The 21,470-nt window shown below is 39.4% G+C and overlaps 1 protein-coding gene across 4 annotated transcripts in view; it reads right to left on the bottom strand.

Moving 5' to 3' along the window:
* TMEM245 (transmembrane protein 245) overlaps nucleotides 1-21,470 on the bottom strand; it is a 98,225-nt gene that overhangs the window by 63,469 nt on the left and 13,286 nt on the right. For 3 of the 4 annotated variants that reach the window (XM_058694640.1, XM_058694638.1, XM_058694639.1), the window contains exons 3-6: nucleotides 21,335-21,436; nucleotides 8,137-8,253; nucleotides 5,368-5,586; nucleotides 2,786-2,955 (exon numbers count right to left, since the gene is read on the bottom strand). In XM_058694640.1, the coding sequence (XP_058550623.1) occupies nucleotides 2,786-2,955; nucleotides 5,368-5,586; nucleotides 8,137-8,253; nucleotides 21,335-21,436 (608 nt within the window). The remainder of the gene's footprint in view (nucleotides 1-2,785; nucleotides 2,956-5,367; nucleotides 5,587-8,136; nucleotides 8,254-21,334; nucleotides 21,437-21,470) is intronic. The other variant, XM_058694642.1, reaches the window with a different exon arrangement.

Genomic DNA, 21,470 nt, shown 5'->3' with positions numbered 1-21,470 from the left:
ACAAAAAACTAGAAAAATAACTGTAATGCATTAACAAAGCTTTAAAATCAAGTGAATAAAATATTCCTTTAAGATATACAATGACAGAAATAAACACAAGCTTTGTTGGCAATTCAACATTAAAAATACATAAAATAACCTGAATGCTTGTCAGCTTAAACAGTCACACCAAATTCCAAAGATCACAGGAATAATTAAGATTCTTTCACATATCATGCACCAAAAGGATTTTTAGTCTCTGTATAAATTAATTCACGTTCATATACTATGTGTTCACTGAACTTCTAGCTTTATAGTATTAATTATTTCATCTTTTTTAAACAGTAAAACATTCCAGGGCTCATCTGGAACAGTGAACACCTGGCCATCTAAGATTCTGTTAATATTGGGTATATTTCCTTCCATCTCAATTACTTAAGCACACATCTTTCTACTTTCTGTAACATCCTTTCTTTCACCTAACAGTCACCTCATCTAAACCTCACAATATTTAGCACTATAATAACTAATGCTAGTTGGTGAACACAGGATCTAAAAATCACTAAACACAGGATTTACGGCATTATTAGTGATCCAGAAAGTACAAAGGCTAAAAAGCATAATTTCATCAGAGTAAATGTAAATGCTGTTTGCAGAGTTTTGACTAAAAGTACCCTCGATGCATGTTTAAAAATACACTTCAAACAATCTCCTATAGAGGAATATTTTTTAAAACACTGTACGATCAATTAAAATTTAACAGAAATATGAAAGAGATTTATTCCCCAAAGCAGCAGCCCATGTATATTATTATACTAAATAAAACATAATTATGGTATCAGTTATAATTAAACAAATATTCAGTTTTGATAGCCATTTGGTAGGTTTTATTATACAAAACCACAAATCCTAGTTTGATTCATTTTACTGTCTCCCTTCCTTTGTAAGAGGAACAAACTGACATACAAATTTGAATAAAAAATGACAAGTTTTCACAAGGCTGCTCCATAGAAAGTACTTTTGATGCCCCTGGAACTTCAGTTGACACAATTGTAGAGTTTTCTTGAGTAAAGGGTTCCAAATACAAGTACCTGGGGTTCTGAAAACAAGATTTAGTGTCTATCCCTTCTGATAGTGCTAAGGCTTTCAAAAATTAACTGAAATAGGAGTCATCCTCTTTAAACAGTTTGAAGGACTGTATCTGTGCTAGTAAGACAAAGCTTCACCCCGATACCAGGACGATGTGATCAATATGTTAAAATCTGTGAGAAGTCTTTGAGTCTTTCTTATTTAAAAAATTGAAAAAAGAAACAAATAGGCAAATCACAAAAGTAAAATATTAATAGCCAATAAGCAACCTCATTTTTATTTTTTAAAATTTCAAAAAAAAACCACTGAAATCCTTCTTTTTCTGAAATAAAAAGGACTTTTTGTTACATTATAATATCTAGTATCGGCAAGAGCTCAGGAAATGGGCATTCTCATAGGTTACGCTGGTGGGAATTAGAACTGGCAAACTTTCTGGAAGACAGAAAGGCAATACAATACGTAAGGAAACATATCCCCCTGCATCTCTGTTGACCCAGGAGACTTTACTACGGGTTTAAAAGATTTATTTCCTTCCACCTCACATGAACTCCAGTTACTATTCTCATCCCTATCTATGCTGGTTTCACCTAACAGTTATTTCTCAACCCGAAGTTATGGATGGACCCGCTCAAAGATTTCCGAGCCTCTGTGAGGAAGTCCAGCTCACATGGCACAGCACCCACGAAGGCCTCAATTCTGTCTCACCCGACTCTCCAGCCTCACCTCTTCGCATATTCCAGCCATGACTGTTTCCTTGGTGTTCCCTAAGAAGTCATGCTGTGGCCATCTCGACCTGTGCACTGCTCCATCCACCTGTTCTTCTTGCCCTGTCAACCTAATAAACCCCTACTTGCGCTTCAAAATCTGCTATGGCATCACCTCTTCTGCAAAACCTCCCTTCTCCCACTACCTCACCAACAGTGAGTCCTTTCTTGATCAGTATGACCACTGTATCCTGTACATGCGTTCCCCCCTCACACACACACACACACACACACACACACACACACACACAGATTACAACCACAGCTATCACTTACACAAAGCTTACTGTATACCGGGTGCTGATCTAGGAACACACTTAACCCTCAACAGCCATTCCATGAGGTGCATTCTATTGTATTTATTGTATCGATAAGGAAACCAAGGCACAGAAAGGTTAAGAAACTCATTCAAGGTCACATAGCTAGTGAGTAGAATAACCGGGATCTGAACCAGTGTGGAATCAGGGTCCATGCTCTCAACCACTGCCTCTGAATTTTAATGGATTGCTGTCTCTCCACTAAACAGGGCTGCTGCACCCAGTTTTCTGTGATTCACTAGATTTTCCTGAGGACTTATTAGCACATTATTTGACCTGTGGGAATTACCCCAGAAATACTCACTGCACTGAGGAGGCATTACCTGGCAATATAATTTTAGGCAAGTCACTTAGTCCCTCTAAATTTCAATTTGGTCCTTATAAAATGAGGGAGTTGAACAAGGTGTTCTAGAACATCCTTTTCTCCCACTTTTAAGAGGGAAAACTACTTACATAATACTTAAACTAAATCTATCCTATACTTACATAAGGCGTCATTCTAAACTTTAAATCTCATCACAGATTTAGATGTTAAATGTGTTATCAACAATCCCAGTATGAACACCAAATACCAGGAAATGAAATATGTGTATTATAAACTCCATCAAAACATCCCAAGGTCTTAAAATACAATACCTTGCTATCAACTTTTAACAAGAATTTTCCAAGCCCAATAACCGGCCATGGTGCGAGAGCCTCCTGCCGCTCCTTGAGGAAGTGCTCAGCCACCTGCCACCACACGCGGCAGCGTTTCGCCAGGAAGTCCACGACTCCAAAGTGAATGACAAGCTTTTTGAGGATCCAGACTATAACGAAGAAAAGCACACAAAGCCAAAATCAGAACATGAGAAAGGTCCTTTCTCATACAAAGAACATACAAAGTCAGAACATGAGAAGGTCCTTTAATTTCACGTGACCTTTCAAAAAACAGTGAAGCTAATATTAAATAAAGACCAATTAAGGGGAAAAAAAGGCAAGGGGGAGAGATAAAAGTTCATGGTATTCCAAACAGACAGAATTAGGGACAATAACTTTTCATACAAGCCTCATCTGCCCATACATTACCTTCGTGGTGAAATCTGAATCTTTGAAGGAGCCATGGATTCTTTCATAGCCCATATAAACGTAAAACACTGATCATGAAGATTTAGGGGACTACAATCTTGGCCCCTTGCCCCTCACCCTTCTTGGGTAAAGAATACTAACCCCTGACATGTCCTAATTTCCTTAGCTATTATCACTGCTCTTGCCAAATGTGATTCTTTTCCTTGGATGTTTAATGTTTAGTGACCCAAAGGGTAGAAGGTATTCCATTTGCATCATGATTTTACACCAGTGCGCTGTACTCCGATTTCTCTACCTGATGCTGCTCTGTACATCTGCATCTCTTAGCAGAGTGGGCTTAAGCAGGGCTGTTACAAGTGGCCCCCAGGCTGTGCACTGCCCAACTTCTGCACAGACCACTCACAGAGCACAGTATGAAGGTACCCCTCCACTCTGGGCAGCAAGGGGGCCCTGCAAGCAGACGTTAAGCTTCCTGTTAAAAGCCAACTAAGAAAGTGGTGGGGCCAGAAGGAAGAGCTACTCATCTGTGGGGGGCAGGGGCCTTGAAGTCTGGACTCTAGATAATTGATCTCAACTACTATAATTTCCCTAACTCCAGAGATTTCTGTGTCCTTAGCCCTGGCCTTGCAATCTAATGATTCACAGTTTACTCTTTTGAACCATGAGCTCAGTGTTACATACCAGTTCAACAACTTCATCATTAACATTTTTAAATCTCTAAAGAAGTCCTAGGAAAGCTCCTAGGGCTCTAGAATAAGCCCAGAGTAATTATAGGCTGTGGAAAATATTCTGGGGGCCACCTGCTTACAGCCTACTCTCTCAAGGACATGTCAAATTCCTATAATGGCCTGAAGGTTAAGAAATAACTGGGACAAATGGAACTCCTACAAACAAATTTTAAAGAAAAGGGGTTCCAACAGCACCTGATACCATTTGGCAGCATAAAATAAATCCTCTGGCAAAACCAAAAAAGTATGGAGCAATCCAGAAGAGCAATTTAAACGATTTCACTAAGGTTTTCTATGAATTCCTTAATAGAAACCATGGCTATAGTACATACCCTGTGGCTTGCTTAATGACAACTGTGTCTTACTCCAACTGCCAAACAGAAGTTCTGTTTGAGGATGCAAGAAGCAGAAACAAACTTCAACCTCTTATATTCTATGTTCCCTAAGGAAAGGCACTAAATAGTGTTCTGGTCATAACAAATCTTTAATAAAAGGGGGGGGGGGCAGTGCCTGGGTGGCTCAGTCAGTTAAGCATCTGACTCTTGGTTTTGGCTCAGGTCATGATCTCACACTTCATGGGTTCAAGCCCCGCATCAGGCTCCCCATTGATAGCACACAGACTGCTTGGGATTCTCTCTCTCCCTTTCTCTCTGCCCCTCCCCTGCTTGCAACTCTCTCTCAAAATAAATAAATAAACTTAAAAAAATAAAATAAAATAAAATAAAAAATAAAATTTTTAAAACTGTCCAAGTTAATGAGAATAATAAGTTTTAAAAGTAATGATCTAGAAGGCAAATGGTCCAATGAGTTTAGATTTTTAAACTGCGGTGGAAAACAGGCTTCCAAAAATCAAATTTTGTTTAAATCAATAGTGAAAAACTTTGATAAAGGATAAAGAACTAATCAAATGTAGGAGGTATCTGGATGTCAGGTTCCTAAGCATCAATTCAGGACTTAATAAACTTGGCCAAGTTTCTGACTGTGGTAAGAGGTAAGCCCAAACAATCAAGAAGGTACGAAATAAACAAACTCTTCAATAATGCACCTGAGTCACTTACTTTTCCAGTCTTAGAAGATGCCTTTAAATATACAATTGTTTTAGTTTTAAAAGAGGGTAGCATTATCTCAAACACTAAAATCCAAAAGTTAGGGGCGCCTGGATGGCTCAGTCGGTTGAGCATCCGACTTCAGCTCAGGTCATGATCTCACGGTCGGTGAGTTCCAGCCCCACACTGGGCTCGCTGCTGTCAGCACAGAGCCTGCTTGGGAGCCTCCGTCCCCTTCTCTCTGCCCCTCCCCCACTCACTCACTCTCTCAAAAATAAATCAACGTTTACAAAAATAAAAATAAGATAAATAAATCAAATAAAATCCCAAAGGTAAAGAAAAAAGGTCTTCGGAGACAAGACCCTAAGTGAGCAACTACCTGCGACAGGCACCGGCAGCAACTGTACAATCCACAGGTTCAACCAGAGCTGGACACCAACGATGGCCCACACGAGCGACACGAAGTAGATGTCACTGGTCTTCTTCTTCCTGAGAAATGTTCCCATTTCAGCCCTCTGTCTACCCAGAGTAGGGGAGGGGGAAGAAGGTGAAGGAGATGAGGACAGTGGTGCGGGGGGTTCTCCTGTGTCCATGGTTTCTGAGGAGGAGGAAGAAAGTTACCACCATATTAGTCTACATTAGTTGACAGTCCCACGGAGCAACTTGCTACGCTACTCTGTTTCAAGCCTGCAAATGGACTCTGATAGTATGATCACACTGGGCTAAAGAAGAAAAAGAATCTGGACGTGCCTGCATGTGCACCGAAAAGTGTGTGGAGAGTTACACTACTGACCGTATTTAAATCTAGGGAAATTAAGTTTGTTAGGGGGTAGGGCCGGGGATGGGGAATTTTTTACTCTTTATACACTTCATGCTATTCAAGGTTTAATGTCATCTATTTCATGTATTCATCCATGAATCATTTAAATGCAAAACTAAGGAAAAACATGACAAAATAGCTAAAAATTATAAAAATTATAATTAGCCCATGGAAACTACTTCAACTGTATAAAGCAACAAATATTAACATACCGAAGTCCTACATTTAAAAACTTCTCTTTTAACATAATTTTATTAGATCTATAATATTTCTGATGCAACATGGCTTTTCAGTGTCATTCGACTAAAATGGAGCCAACTGCTCTTACAAGAAGAACCCAGGGCTTTGAAACATATCTTTCTCTCAGAATGAGAAATAAAACAGTGACAGATTGCTGGGGGTGAGGATTCAAGTAATGGTGATCACACTGAATTATTTCACATAAGGCACTGTTTTCTAACAAAGCAACTACTAAGTTACATTTTACTATAGGGTTATATTTTTCTATTTCCTAGTTTTACCAAAATATACCACATGCCTCAGAAATCATAGAACTCTTAAAGCAATATTACTCAGTATATGCCATGATGAAGGAAACTATAAAGACCCTACAACTTGCATTTTGCCTTCCATAAAAAAAAGTTAATGACAAAAGTAGACTGTTTGGAGCACCTAGATGGCTCAGTTGGTTAAGCATTGGACTCCTGATTTGGTCATGATCTCATAGTTCATGAGTTTGAGCCCCACATCGGGCTCTATGCTGATGGCGCAGAGCCTACTTAGGATTCTCTCTCCCCTTCTCTCTCAGTGTCCCTCCCCAGCATGCTCATGTGCACTCTCTTAAAATAATAAACATTAAAAAAGTAGATATTTCATAAAGTCTAGAAAATAGAGGAAAGAAACAAGAACACTCATAACCCCAACCCCCTATTTGTCCCAGTCTTTACATATGTAGTTGTATGTAGTTATACCACATTCCACTTACCCTTTCACACTTTCTTCCTTCAGTTGAATGTCACTTCTAGGGGAGCTAAGACCTTGTCTGTCTTGTTCTCCCTCTGCTGAACAGCACATAGGATAGTACCTGATGCTCACTAAATAGTGGACACTCACTAAATAATGCTCAAAGACAGCCTTCCCTGTGATTTCATAAAGTTCATAAGAAACTACATAGTAGCACTCTGATGGTTATATTATAATCTCCTTAGTGTTTCTTATAATGTTCAATGTTTATCTGTGAGTAAACTGTTACCAGTGATATACTAGCATCATGGTAAGTCAGCCCATCTTATCAGAGGTAACATTCTATCCTGAGGTTTGGGGCTAAAGCCCAAGCTAGTTATAATACGCTTCTGTTTGACTTTGCTCTTTGAGAATCTTTCTAATTTGGAAACTTCATGCTGGTAAGTGTGGTAGATACTCAGAAGAATAATAAGTCCCTAACCAAAACATTATCCCCTCTTCATTTTGAAAACATAAATCAATGTGCAATAAAAATATGTTTTCCTGCTACCCCAAATGCTTTTTTCTTAGCTGATCTCTCCTTTTAAGACTTTTCTAAAGTCCGCTCTTCAGGAAGAGCTCACCAAAAATATTCCTTAACTCCAAAGCCCCTGGCACTAACAAACTTCTTGGCACAGAGATGGCCTTTTACATTTCTGAACTCTGTGGGAGTACAGTATGACTTTAAAGCTGATATAAATCTACCAGCTGATCTTGCAGGAGCATGGTATCCAGAATAAGCAGACAGGTTGGTTTCAGGGGAAACAGTCAATGTATTAACAGCACAAGACACACAAAGCAAACTTTGAGAAGCAAGAAATGCCAGAGAAATGGGAGAACTGTAAGACAGAAAATAAAAACCAAAAGAAAAAGTTGGATCAACAACGAAAGCAATGTAAAGAGTTAGAACAAAACCAGAATGATGGAGAACAGATGGCTACAGAAGAAATGGAAAATAAGGACAGGATTAAGTGCAGCAAATAATGGAAAACGTAGAAGAGGCACAGAGAAAAAGGAAATAATATGAAGGGAAAGTGAGAAGGAATAACAAAAGAAAAGTTAAAAGAAAAGCATTTTTCTTAAAAAAAAAAAAAAAAGGGAAAAGATGAAGATTCAAGAAAAGAAACAAAAAAGGTAAATAATTAAAAGCATGAAAAAAGCGATATGTGAGAACAAAGATAAAAGGAGGAAAAAGTATAAAAATAGAAATCAGAGGAAAATGAAGGACTAGTAAATAGCATTCTGTGATGCTCATGTCCTTAAGTTTATACTTTATGTGTATATGTCAATTTCCAGAATTGTATTTGAAAACATCCCTTCAGTCACCTGCAGGCTGGTCGGAGGGCTGGTCATCGGCACTTGATTCATACCCTGTGATGGAGATGGCCAAGGTTGCCAGAGTAGAAGCTGCCATGGAGATAACCTGCCCTGGTAACTCCGCTCCTGTAAAACAAGCACGTGTTTGCAAAGCTTTCTAAAACCAAGTGGGAAATAACTGCTACAAACTGAAACATAGTACTAAATTTTCAAAAGCAATACAACAAAATGGTTACTATTGACCCACTGGACCAGGAGTTCTTCACCAAGGGAGAATGCTTTAGAATCAACAGGAAAGTCTGCTAAACATTTGGTTCCTGGACTCTGCTTATCAGTCACTGGTGCATGCAGCTGAGAGTGGATATATAAACGTGGAGTCCCGCTCTCTTACTTTTTAACTTCACAATCTGAATGCACATTGAAAAACACTGCCACACCAAGTCTGTGAGCTTCCTGAATACAGACTGTGACTGTCTTACTCTCCTTTGTATCACTAGCTCCTAATACGGTATGAAACAGCCAACACTCAGTGCTCTTGATAACTGCATTCCATGAATGCATAGGCAAACGTCTGGGTACTATGCAAAATCATATAGCTCTATAAAGTACATAATTCAATACAGGCAAAATCCACCACTGAAAATCTAAAATAATCTTATTACTCTGTTTCATTTTATATGTTCCCATGTTAAATTCCTAATACATAGTACACCAAGCTTAATCATTTGCACTAAAGTCAAATAAAACATTTACTGGCCAATGAGGTCTGTCTGTCAACTGTCAGTCTTTAATCTACTATGGCACACAACAGATGAGCTCATACAATACCAGGTTCTAGCATGTTCTCCTCCTCCTAGAGACCAGAAACCTTAAAGATTGTATTTCTTAGACTCCCTTGCAGCTAAGGTCCCATGTGAAATGCAGTTTCCACAAATAAGGCACACCTATCAAGACCCAGAAGACCAAAGTGAGACTCACTGGAATTTGGACGCTCTCAAGTCAAACAGTCATGCAGGCATATGGTTTTTCTGTCAAAACTTAGCAGAAGTCTAAAAGCAATGCTACCTGATCTTAACTTTGCGGCAGGTAGCAGCAGCCATGGGACTTCTACTCAAATAGTCCTTTGGTGTCACTGAGCACTTTTCCTGTTTGCAATGCTTCTGCCTGTGACACATCTAAGTTTGTTTAACTGTCTGGTCTTCCCCGAAATTCTATATGTAAAAATTCTATATGCTAATCAACACCTCTTTCCATTTAGACTAGCTAGTGCAGATTCTGTTGTCTACAACTAAGAATACTAACACTCACCAAATCATACACCCACACTCACGGAGATGGGACCTTACTTTGGGTAGGTCAATACACAGTGTGACAGCACAGAATTCTGCCAAGCCAGTGAAAACAGCCATGGCCATTCAGAAAACTCCCAATGAGCTCCACCTACTTAGCAAATCCCAGGCTGGCCATCTCCCAGAGACAAGTAGGCCAGGCCCTAAGATGGCTCTTTGGTGGACTGAACCATGAGGATCAAGAGCATTCGCCTTACTCAACCATACCCTATCCTTCCTCTGATAAATGTCTCTGTGATCTGACAAGAGGTTTATCTTCAGACGATCAAAGAGCAAGTCAAACTCCTGATCTAGGAAGAGAACAAGATATCTGGATTGGGACTTATTCCCCTGGCCTAAGGATCTAAATTGTTTCTTAGATACCAAGATGGGAACAAAGAGGGAAAGACAGCATCTTTCATGTCTTACACATTCTCACTATTCACTGAATTGGATGCTGAGGATAAAGACACAGACCCTGCCCCTGTGGAGCCTGGTGGAAGAGACACATAGGGATTGAAGATCCACATGGAAAAAAAAAATTCTTACCACAGTTGGGGATAATTTGTTAATTCACCTTACAAAAAAAAAAGCACACAAATGTGAATGTACACAAACTATAATGACTGCTGTAAAGGAAACACACTAGCTATTTTATGAACTCCTAGTGGAAGAAGTCTTAGTCTGGAGAATCAGGAACATCTTCTCTTTAAGAAATAAAAATAATGATATACAAAGGATGAGAAGGAATTGATCAAAGGAATGTAAATAATATTTGGGGAGAAGAAGTGAGTAGGAAAGCCACTGAGTGAAGACACTGGCATGTTAAAGACAGTGTAAGAAGGTCAGTGTGTCTGGAACACAGACAGCTAGTGGGAAAGTGGTATTGAGTAAACAAGGCTGGACGTGTTGAGCCAGATGATCCAAGTCATAGAAGACCATAGGAAGTACTTTAGTCTTTATTCTAAAAGGTGTAGGAAAGTACTGAGGAGTTTTAAACAGGAAATGATCATGTTTTTACTGAAATTTAATTGAGATACTTACAGCTTTACATGCAGTTATAAGAAACAATAGAGAGAGACCCTGTGTACCCTTTATCCAGTTTCCCCCAATGGTAACATCTTGCAAAACCGTAGTACAATATCACAGTAAAGATATCGGCATGGATACAAGATACAGAACAGTGTCATCAATGCAAGGATCTCTCATGTTGCCCTTTCATAACCACACTCACCTTCCCAGTCCATAAATAAATGATCAGCTTTGAAATATAAAAAGAATCATTTTTGCTGTTTGGTCAAGAGCAAATTGGGAGGGACCAAGAGTGGGTACAGGGAGAGAAGTTACTGCAACACTGCAGGCAAGACATGATGACAGCATGCTCTGCAGCAGTTTAAAGGGGAGATGTTGGAAAAGTGGCTGCATTTAAGACATGGAGTGGTCAAAGTGGACCAGACTTGATGATGAACCCATAAAGGTAATGAAGGAGATGACGTGTCAAAGATAACAACCCCCAAGTTTCCAGATTATGGTTAGATAGATAACCATAGGGAAATACCATGTCAACAACCAGGGAGGGGAAATGGAGGAAAATTTTGGACGTTTTAGGTATTTTTTTTAGAATTCTAGATAGAAGTTTCAAAAATAAACTGATTACACCAGAGACAAGTCAGGATTTAACTTCTTGTGCAGCTAGGAGAGATTTCTCAGGCTCCACTCAAGAGCAAAGGAAGGGAATACATGATTAATAGCCTGGGACAGCAGAGTAGAGAAAGAAAAGAAAAATGCTTCCAGTAAAATTTTAAAAAGCGAAGTTTTCTTTCTTACATAAGATTAAAGACTACTCTGGAAAACAGTATGGAGGTTCCTCAAACACTTAAAAACAGAACAACCCTATGACCCAGCAATTGCACTACGAGGTATTTATCCAAGGGATACAGGTATGCTGTTTCAAAGAGGCACATGCACCCCAGTGTTTATAGCAGCACTATCAACAATAGCCAAAGTATGGAAAGAGCCCAAATGTCCATCGACGGATGAATGGATAAAGATGTGGTACATATATATAATGGAGTATTACTCGGCAATCAAAAAGAATGAAATCTTGCCATTTGCAACTACGTGGATGGAACTAGAGGGTATTATGCTAAGTGAAATTAGTCAAAGAAAGACAAATATCATATGACTTCACTCATATGAGGACTTTAAGACACAGATGAACATAAGGGAAGGGAAGCAAAAGTAATATAAAAACAAGGAGGGGGACAAAACATAAGAGACTAAACATAGAGAACAGAGGGTTACTGGAGGGATTGTGGGAGGGGGGATGGGCTAAATGGGTAAGGGGTTTACTGTTGAAAAAAAAAAATTAAAGACTAGTCAAGGGTCCTAAATTACTAAACCTACCTCTTCACAAATTATTTAATGAAGTAGTGACTCATCTTTGAGAGAGCCTGAAAAATAAGTCCTTTGTTTTAAGTAGCTCCAAAGTAACAATTTTATAGATCCTCAAATATGGATTCTCAGTTTGGCTGTAGTTTGACTTACGTTTCTAAACCCCCGCTAAGTCCTCATTCACTAAACAGGTGACTAGGCTACATGCTAAGAGACTGAGACCCAAGCCCCAACCTCAGTCTAATATTTAGTCTACCAGTTATGATTCAGTATAAAAGCTAATGTAAAGACAAGTGTAGCATATTTGGGGAGCACAGAAGATGGCAACCTAATCCATGCTTGGGAGGTCAGGGAAGGGTCTCCAAAGATGCTACTTAACAGGAATGGTAAAAGATGCCACCCTTTAAATCCATTTAAATATGTTAGCCACTGGGTGGTTCAGATGGTTAAGTGTCTGACTCTTAATTTCAGCTCAGGTCATAATCTTACAGTTCATGGGTTCAAGCCCCGCATCAGGCTCTGCACTGACAGTGAGGAGCCTGCTTGAGATTCTCTCTCTCTCCCTCCCTCTCTGCCCCGCTCGTGCTCTCTCGCACACGTGTGCTCTCTCTCTCTCTCTCAAAAATAAACAAACATTAAAAAAAATATGTTAGCCATATTAAAACAAAACAAAACAGAACCAGTCTGTCTTGGAGGGGAAAAAGAGGTTTATGTCTTAGAGGGCAGCAGGAGAAAAATTTTTCAGAAAGACAAAAAAGCAAGTGTAAAAGCACAAAGGCAAGAAAAAAACACCAAGTGCTGTTCAAAGAACTCTTAAGAAGTCTGATAAGGCCAGGACATAAGGTACAATGAGAAGAGCGGAGAGATACCAGGGTGCAGAGGGAGAACGGAGGGTCTCATGTTTACTCTGCACAGAGGCAGCACGATCAGTACAACTCAGTGTTTGGGAGCACAGGTGAGGAAACAAGACGGCTCACATTCAAATCCCAGATCTACTCCTTACTAGCTAGATGACCATTGGCGAGTTACTTAAAATCCAGGTGCCTCGGGGCGCCTGGGTGGCTCAGTCAGTTGAGCGTCCGACTTCAGCTCAGGTCATGATCTCACAGTCTGTGAGTTCGAGCCCCATACCGAGCTCTGTGCTGATGGCTCAGAGCCTGGAGCCTGCTTCCGATTCTGTGTCTCCCTCTCTCTCTGCCCCTTCCCTGCTCATGCTCTGTCTCCCTCTGTCTCAAAAATAAATAAAAAGATTAAGAAAAAAAAAAAAAAATCCAGGTGCCTCAGTCCCCTCATGTATGAAGTGGGGCTTCTCTAAATTCTGATTTCATATGAGAATTAAGTGAAACAGTACATATGAAATATTCAGAACAATACCTCGTATGCAAGACTCACTCAGTAAATGTTAGCTATCACCACCACCTATTTCAAAGCCTTTGGCTTTGGCAGAATAAACTATAAGCATAAGCCACTAACACTTGTGCAGTATTCGTCTGTGCCTCTCATCCCCTTTCTACTTCATATTATGGCCATTTCCCTAAATGTCTTATGCTCCTAGCACACATCTTCAGATATTTATGCAAAATATAGGCACTGAAAGACTTGAGGAAAAGTTAAGGCCAATAAATTAAACCCTCACACCTTAAAGACCCTGTCTCCAACTTGCTGATATCACTAAAACAATGCAGGAAATATTCAGTGAACCATAGCTAAACCAATGAAAACTATGCAGCATTATCCTAGTTAATACACAAACTAATTTGGCAAATTTTTAGAGGGCCTGAAACTTGACAAAGGAATGAAGGGAGTAGCAAGCAGGAAAAATCCAAAAAGCGTATCTGAAAGTTATTGATGTAAGATTTGGCAACTGCTCTTACTTATCAAACAGGCACTTCAATGACTTCTGTCTTAGTGATATCCTCCTGAGCTTCAAAAACCCCAAGGGTTCTGGCAGAAATGATAAACCAAATGCAAGAACGCCAGGACTGAGAATCTAGGCAAAGTCATGGTATTGGAAAAAACCCCAGCTAAAAATAGGCATACAGACAAGGGAACATAATCTTGGGACCGAAGAACTGTAACCTAAAAAAGGAAAGGACATCCAAGGTTTGAAGTGTCCATCTACCCAGGGACAGGGCCAGCATCAAGGGAGGCCCAAATAACAGGGATCTACACAAGTCCAAACAAGCAGGCCGCCAACAGCCTAGCACTAGGGGACAGAAACTCACGGTCTGGCACAGTAGAAACAGATCACACGTTCTGACAGATTAACAGATCTGTTAATACGGCTAACTCAACAATAGGCAGAATAACGTTTTCAATAAACAGAGGATAATTCGTTTTGAAAATGCTCTAAATAAGGAGATACTCAATCTACTTAGTTCTCTCTCACAGTGACAGTGGCAGTTGCCAGAAATACATCCAGTGATGCCTACTGGAAAGAGGCTGTGCATACCAAGTAAAATCTCCCCAGCACGTAAAGCTCCCTTTGAAGAAGGCTTCTGTTTCCGTTGCTAATGTGGGAAATACACCTCCCTCTCAGTGGCTTCTAGCATCACTTCATTACGCTACTGGTCAGTAGCAAGGGCTTGGATATGGACCAGTCGAAGTTTCCCTAGGCCTGTTTGACTGTGTCAGATAGGGCAGTAGCAGATGAGCAGTAAGAAGTTTACTTTGCTCCTTTTCTTTTTCCAATTTAGCCTCAACTGAACCAAACTTGTTCACTCACATTGCATGCTATTGCAAAATGATGAAGGCAACCACCAAGACTTCCCTGCCAAGGCATTTCTGATTTTGTTTTATAAACAATCACCAGTGTTGGGAGGAACAGATCCAGCTGTACTCAGACTGTGGGTCCAGCGTATTAAAGATACACCTGATGCTTGTTTGCCTAGCTTTGGAAAAAGCACTTCTTAGTGTAAATTTACTCAGAGTAAATGGCTGAGTCTATGTTTCTTCATCTGTAAAATAAGTAGAAGTACTAATCCCACTGATTACTAAGAAGATTAAGTAAGAGGGATGCCTGGGTGGCTCAGCCGGTTAAGCGTCCAACTCTCGATTTCTGCTCAGGTCACGATCTCGCGGTTCGTGGGTTCAAGCCCCACACCAGGCTCCATGCTGACAGCGCAGAGCCTGCTTGGGATTTTCTCTCTTCCTCTCTCTCTACCCCTCCCCTGTTTGCACACGCACGTGCGCTCTCTCTCAAAATAAGTAAAAAGAAAACTTAGAAAAAGAAAATTAAATAAGAGCATGTTTAAAGAGCTCGGCAGGGCCTCGCCCATGTTGCTATTATTAACAATAAAGCAAGGCCAAGGGCACTCACACTGAAGCTGGATTCCAGGTTTGTACCAAGTGAGACATCTAGGATCCAGGAAGCAGAGTAGCTAGTCCCTGCACTTGTGGGAGGCAAACAAGGCCCATGCGTAAGACAGAGGAGCTCAGTCAGTTGAGCGTCGGACTTTGGCTCAGGTCATGATCTCAGTTTGTAAGTTTGAGTGCCACATAAGCTCACTGCTGTCAGCGCAGAGCCCACTTAAGATCCTCTGTCCCCCTCTCTCTCTACCCTCCCCACTCAGGCTCGCTCTCAAAAATAAATAAAATGTTACCAAAAAAAAAAAAAGACTAAGAACCATAAAACTACAACTGAGTACAAGAGGGATCAGCAGTCACTACACCTTTTCCGGATGACTGATGCTTGTTCAAAGAGCCTGGTGAAGGGAAAGAGCACCGGAGTCCTTGACCCTAAGCTTTCATTCTCAGCTCCACCGGTCACCTGTGTGACCTGTGGCAAATCACTTAACCTCTAGAATTAAAGGTCTTCATCAGCAAAATGGACGTATCTACTTTACAAGGATCTTTTTTTGGAGGGGTGGCAGGGAGAGGAGGAGTGTTTGTGGATTAAAAAGTACATTTTAAAACACAGTTGACACTTAATATTTTTTCCATACATTATCTTGATGTTCCAGAAAATACCAAGTAAGAGCTCCCAAGGCCTATGAGAAAATCACTGAGGGAGGCCCCTGGGCTCAGAAAGAACAGATGAAACTCCACAATGATCCACAAGAAGACTCTACCAGATCTAGGAACTAAACAAACTTCATGCTTTGAAATCTGAGCAAATCCAAAGGATTAATTGTGTGAATCCAGTGAATCATAGGTCATAAAAGCTTCTACAACAGTGAGAGTCAAAGCTCAAAAGACACAGAGAAAGATGCCTACATAGGTGCCTAGGAACAAGTACAAGTTGTACAACAGGACGATGGAAGTGATCAGTGAGGAATAAATGCACGTACCGCCCTGGTGGAGCACTAAAGCATTCCTGTACCTAACTATAGTACAGTGACATCTACAGGAGGGAACTGGCTGTAATAAAAGGGAAAGGCTGTCTTAATTTGGATTAGATGTTTTGAGTTCTGATGCCTAAAAGAAACAAGGTTCTAGGGGCAAGAGGAAAAACAAATACTCAAATTAAGAGAAAAAAAATGTTTAAAAGATTTATTTTATGATGAAGATTACCTAGACTAGCAGTCTATAAAAAGGATTCTAGATCAAGAATAATCTATTCTGGGGGTGTCTGGGTGGCTCAGTGGTTAAGTATCCGACTTTTGGTTTCGGCTCAGGTCATGATCGCACAGCTTCCAGAGTTCGAGCCCCATGTCAGGCTCTGTACTGATAGCATGGAGCCTGCTTGGGATTCTCTTTCTCTCTGCCCCTCCCCTGCTCACATGCATCTCTCTCAAAATAAATAAACTTTAAAAAATTAAAAAAGAAATGAATATTCTGAAATAGGCTAGAATAAAAGTAAACAAAACAAGAAAACCCAACATTTCTAAATCTGCTTTCAATATATGTTCTGTGTCCCTGTGATTTCCTTCCTTGTAATAGTCTAGAATACAAATACCAGAAATCTGCCGGGCATGCCAGCACATCCCCATGCTGGGTTTATGGCTGATAATAATAATCAAACATGGCCTTCTTTTTCCCACAGCTCAAAACTTGGTCTTAGAACCCTGTCTGCATGGCTCCCTGAGCTGCCTTCACCAGCTGATGAGAATTTACACCTAAGAGAAAACCTATTTGAAACCACTGCTTTAACCTAGATTATTCATAACTTACAACGAAGTACTTACTTGGCCCTGTACAAAAGCAGTCAAAAGGAGAAAACTGTCCTTAAGAAGTGAAAAATAGAACTACCATAAGATCCAGCAATTCCACTTGAGTGTATTTATCCAAAGAAAACAGAAACACTATAAAATGTTTAGTCTAATCTAAAGAAAACATCTAATCCAAATTAAGACACAGAAAAGATCTATACGACCCCATGTTCATTACAGCATTACTTAAAATCCTCAAGATATGGAAACAACCTAAGTGTCCATCAGTGCATGAATGGATAAAGAAAATGTGGTATACGTACAGAATGGAATACTACTCAGCGAAAGAAAGAGAGAAAGAAAGAAAGAAAGAAAGAAAGAAAGAAAGAAAGAAAGAAAGAAAGAAAGAAAGAAAGAAGAAATCTTAGATGGACTTCAAGGGCATTATGCTAAGCTAAATAAGTCAGACAAAGAAAGACAAATACCATATGATCTCACTTATATGAGGAAATGTTACTTACACACACACACACACACACACAGAAGCTTGGTGGCCAGAGTTGGGAGAAGGAAATAGGAAAAATGGGTGAAGGGAGTCAAAAGGTATATGCTTTGTTATAAGTCACAGAGATGTAATACACAGCATGGTGTCTAGAGCTAATAATGCTGTATTGCATATTTGAGAGTTGCTAAGAATAGATCTTAAAAGTTCTCATCACAAGAAAAAAAAACTTTTTTGTAACTACACAAGGTGATGGATGTTAACTAGATTAATATAATCACTTCACAATTCAAACATTGAATCATTACATTGTACACCTGAAATTGATACAATGTTATATGTCAAATACACCTCAAGTAAAAAGGTAAATAAGGATAGAAAGACAAGAAAAGAGAAGAACTGATTTCCAGAAAAACAAAAAAAGGAAACCATCCTGGGGTAAGCGGTGAGGGGTGAGGGATAAGCCAAGCTCTATAAACCATTGCTATTAGCAGAAAGGGGAGGGAGGAAGGGAGATAAAGTTACCCAGAGGAACAAGTGGTAAACACCAAGCTTCATACAGTAGTTGTCAAAACAGAAGTTTACTTCTACTGGTCTGATATATAACCACAGAGACTAATAGATTGTGACCAGGAAGATTGGGCGAATAAAGAAAACTGGAAAAAAAACAAAAAAAAAAATCTCTCCTATTTTCCACTCTCAGAGATGGTTTCCAGACAAAAAAAACAAAAAACAAAAAAACAAAGAGCAATTTAATTAAACACACACACACACACACACACACACACACACACACACGGGGCCTGGGTGGCTCAGTTGGTTGAGCAGTCGACTATTGATTTTGGCCTACGTCATGATCCCAGGGTTGTGGAATCAAGCCCCACGTCAGGCTCTGCACATGGAGCGTGGAGTCTGCTTGGGATCCTCTCTCTCTCTCCCTCCCTCTCTTTCTCTCTCCCTCTCTCTCTCTCTCCCGCCTTCCCTCCCTCCCTCTCTCCTGCTTGCACTATCTAAAAATTAAAATTAAAAAAATCTTAAAAAAAGGAAAAAACCACACACATACACACACACACACAAACTATAACGTAGCTATACAAATACACAAGGATGCCACAAATAGCCTTGTGATTAGCATAAAATGAAGACGCTAAAAATGTTTTAGAAGTGTATTTGACATAGAAAGGTGCTCATGACATAAGATTTAAAATGTAGATTACAAAATAGAATGTTCAGTATAATCCAATTTTCTTGTGTTTTAAATTCTGAAGGCATAAAAGTCTTAAGGCATTAGTAAACATTTAGATGCATAATGGGATTTTGAGTAATTTTTATTTTCTTCTTTTTGTTTCTCTGTAGTATTCTCTAATTTAACTATACAAAATGATATCTAAGAAATTAATTTTTTTCTTTTAACAATCTGCTGCAATTAATTAGTAATTTGCTTTTTCTTGATGTATAACCATCAGAAAGAAGTAACATCGGTTGCTGTAGAAACCGTGTGCTGCTCAGATTTACCTCTCCAGCCATAGCTGTTTCCACGTGGATGGATAAGGAGAAGTCCAGTCTGATCGATGATGTGCAGACCATTAATATCCGGCCGCCCTATGCTCCATCTTACAGCTCATTAGAAACCTCTATCTTTAGAGGCACCTAGGTGGCTCAGTCGGTTGGGCGTCTGACTTCAGCTCAGGTCATGACCTCACAGTCTGTGAGTTCGAGCCGCACATCAGGCTCTGAGCTACAGAGCCTGGAGCCTGCTTCAGATTCTGTCTCCCTCTCTGTCACTCCCCCACTCGCATTCTGTCTCTCTCTCAAAAATAAAATAAAAACATGGGAATGCAAGCTGGTGCAGCCACTCTGGAAAACAGGATGGAGGTTCCTCAAAAAACTAAAAATAGAACTACCCTATGACCCAGCAACTGCACTACTAAGCATTTATCCACGGGATACAAGTATGCTGTTTCAAAGGGACACATGCACCCCCATGTTTATAGCAGCACTATCAATAATAGCCAAAGCAAGGAAAGAGCCCAAGTGTCCATCGATGGATGAATGGATAAAGAAGATGTGGTATATATATATATACACACACACACACATACATACATATACACAATGGAGTATTACTCAGCAGTCAAAAAGAATGAAATGTTGCCATTTGCAACTACATGGATGGAACTGGAGGCTATTATGCTAAGTGAAATTAGTCAGAGAAAAACAAAAATCATATGACTTCCCTCATATGAGGACTTTAAGAGACAAAACAGATGAACATAAGGGAAGGGAAACAAAAATAATATAAAAACAGGGAGGGGGACAAAACAGAAGAGACTCATAAATATGGAGAACAAATAGAGGGTTACTGGAGGGGGTGTGGGAGAGGGGATGGGCTAAATGGGTAAGGGGCACTAAAGAATCTACTCCTGAAATCATTGTTGCACTATATGCTAACTAATTTGGATGTGACTTTTAAAAAATTAAAAATAAAATTAAAAAAAATTATAAAATAAATAAAATAAAAGTAAAAACATTAAAAAAAAAAAAAAAAGAAAGAAAGAAACCTGTATCTTTAACAAACTGTTTTTGGATATAAATCACTTGCAACCATAGTATCTCAAAAATAATCTTTAAAAGAAAATGGTGTATTCAACATTGTACTGGAAGTTCCAGCCAGAGCAACGAAGCAAAAAAGGAAAAACAAAAAAAAAAACAGCACCTAAATTAGAAATAAAAGTATCTTTATTCACAGATGATTCTCTTACATATGCACGATCCTAAAGTAACCACAAAAAATTATTAAAGCTTATGAATAAATTCAACAAAGTTACAGGACACAAGATCAACAGGACACAAGATCAATAGGACACAAGATCAAACTTTACTCATGATCTTGGATTTGGCAATGGTTTCTTTTAGACAGAACACCCACCAAAGCACAAGCAACAGAAAAACTGGAAAACACAAATATGTGGAAATTAAATGGTAGAATTCTCATTAACCACTGTGTCAAAGAAGAAATCAAAAAGGAAATCAAAGAGTTATCTTGACCCAAAGAAAACAGAAACACAACAAATGATATTTATGGGACGGAAAAACAGTTCTAAGAGGACAGTTTAGAGTGATAAATGCCTACATTAAGAAAAAAGATCTCAGGGCATCTGGGTGGCACCGTCGGTTAAGCGTCCGACTCTTTATCTCCACTCAGGTCACGATCTCGGCGTTCATGAGTTCAAGCCCCACACTGGGCTCTGTGCTGATGGTGCAGAGTCTGCTTGGGATTCTGTCTCTCCTTCTCTCCGACCCTCCCCCACTTGTGATCTCTCTTTCAAAATAAATAAACTTAAGAAAAAAGTTTTCTAAACAAAAAAGATTTCAAATAAATGACCTAACTTTATTGTTAGCTGTGAGTACAGGGTTTCCTCCTGGGGTGATGAAAAGATCTTGAAACTAGACGGAAGTAACGGTTACATAACATTGTGAATGTACTAAATGCCACCTTAAAAAAGTTAATGGTTAATTTTATATTATATGAATTATACTTTTAAAAATGCAAAAAAAAATTTTTTTTTAAAAGGCAGGGGAAGGGAAGTGGGGCACTGTCTTAAAACCTAAAATATTTTAGGGGCACCTGGGTGGCTCAGTCGGTTAAGTGTCTGACCCGATCTCAGCTCAGGTCTTGATCTTAGAATTCAAGCCACATGTTGGGCTCCACGCTATATGTGAATCCTACTTTAAAAACAAAAACCTAAAATATTATAAACAAGTTTATTTTCTATTCAGAAAATACAGATTTTTAAACAGATGTTAAGCAGTTTCATCTTTGCATGTTTTTAAAATAAAGCTACTTTCTCAAACACTTAAGAGTAATATTAATAGAATGTTCCATTTCTTACCAGAAGACTCTTTTCCATTCTGTTTTTCATAGAGGGTGCCCACAGACATCAGGAAAACAATAACCAGGAATACTGGAATTCTCCATGAACCCGCCAGGGATGCTGAAAATTATCAAGAGTTAACATTTTTAGTTGA

The sequence above is a fragment of the Neofelis nebulosa genome, chromosome 12 (assembly GCF_028018385.1).
Source record: "Neofelis nebulosa isolate mNeoNeb1 chromosome 12, mNeoNeb1.pri, whole genome shotgun sequence".
Lineage (NCBI taxonomy): Eukaryota > Metazoa > Chordata > Mammalia > Carnivora > Felidae > Neofelis > Neofelis nebulosa.
Note: the sequence above shows the minus strand (reverse complement) of the source record. Positions and strands in the feature narration are given on the sequence as shown.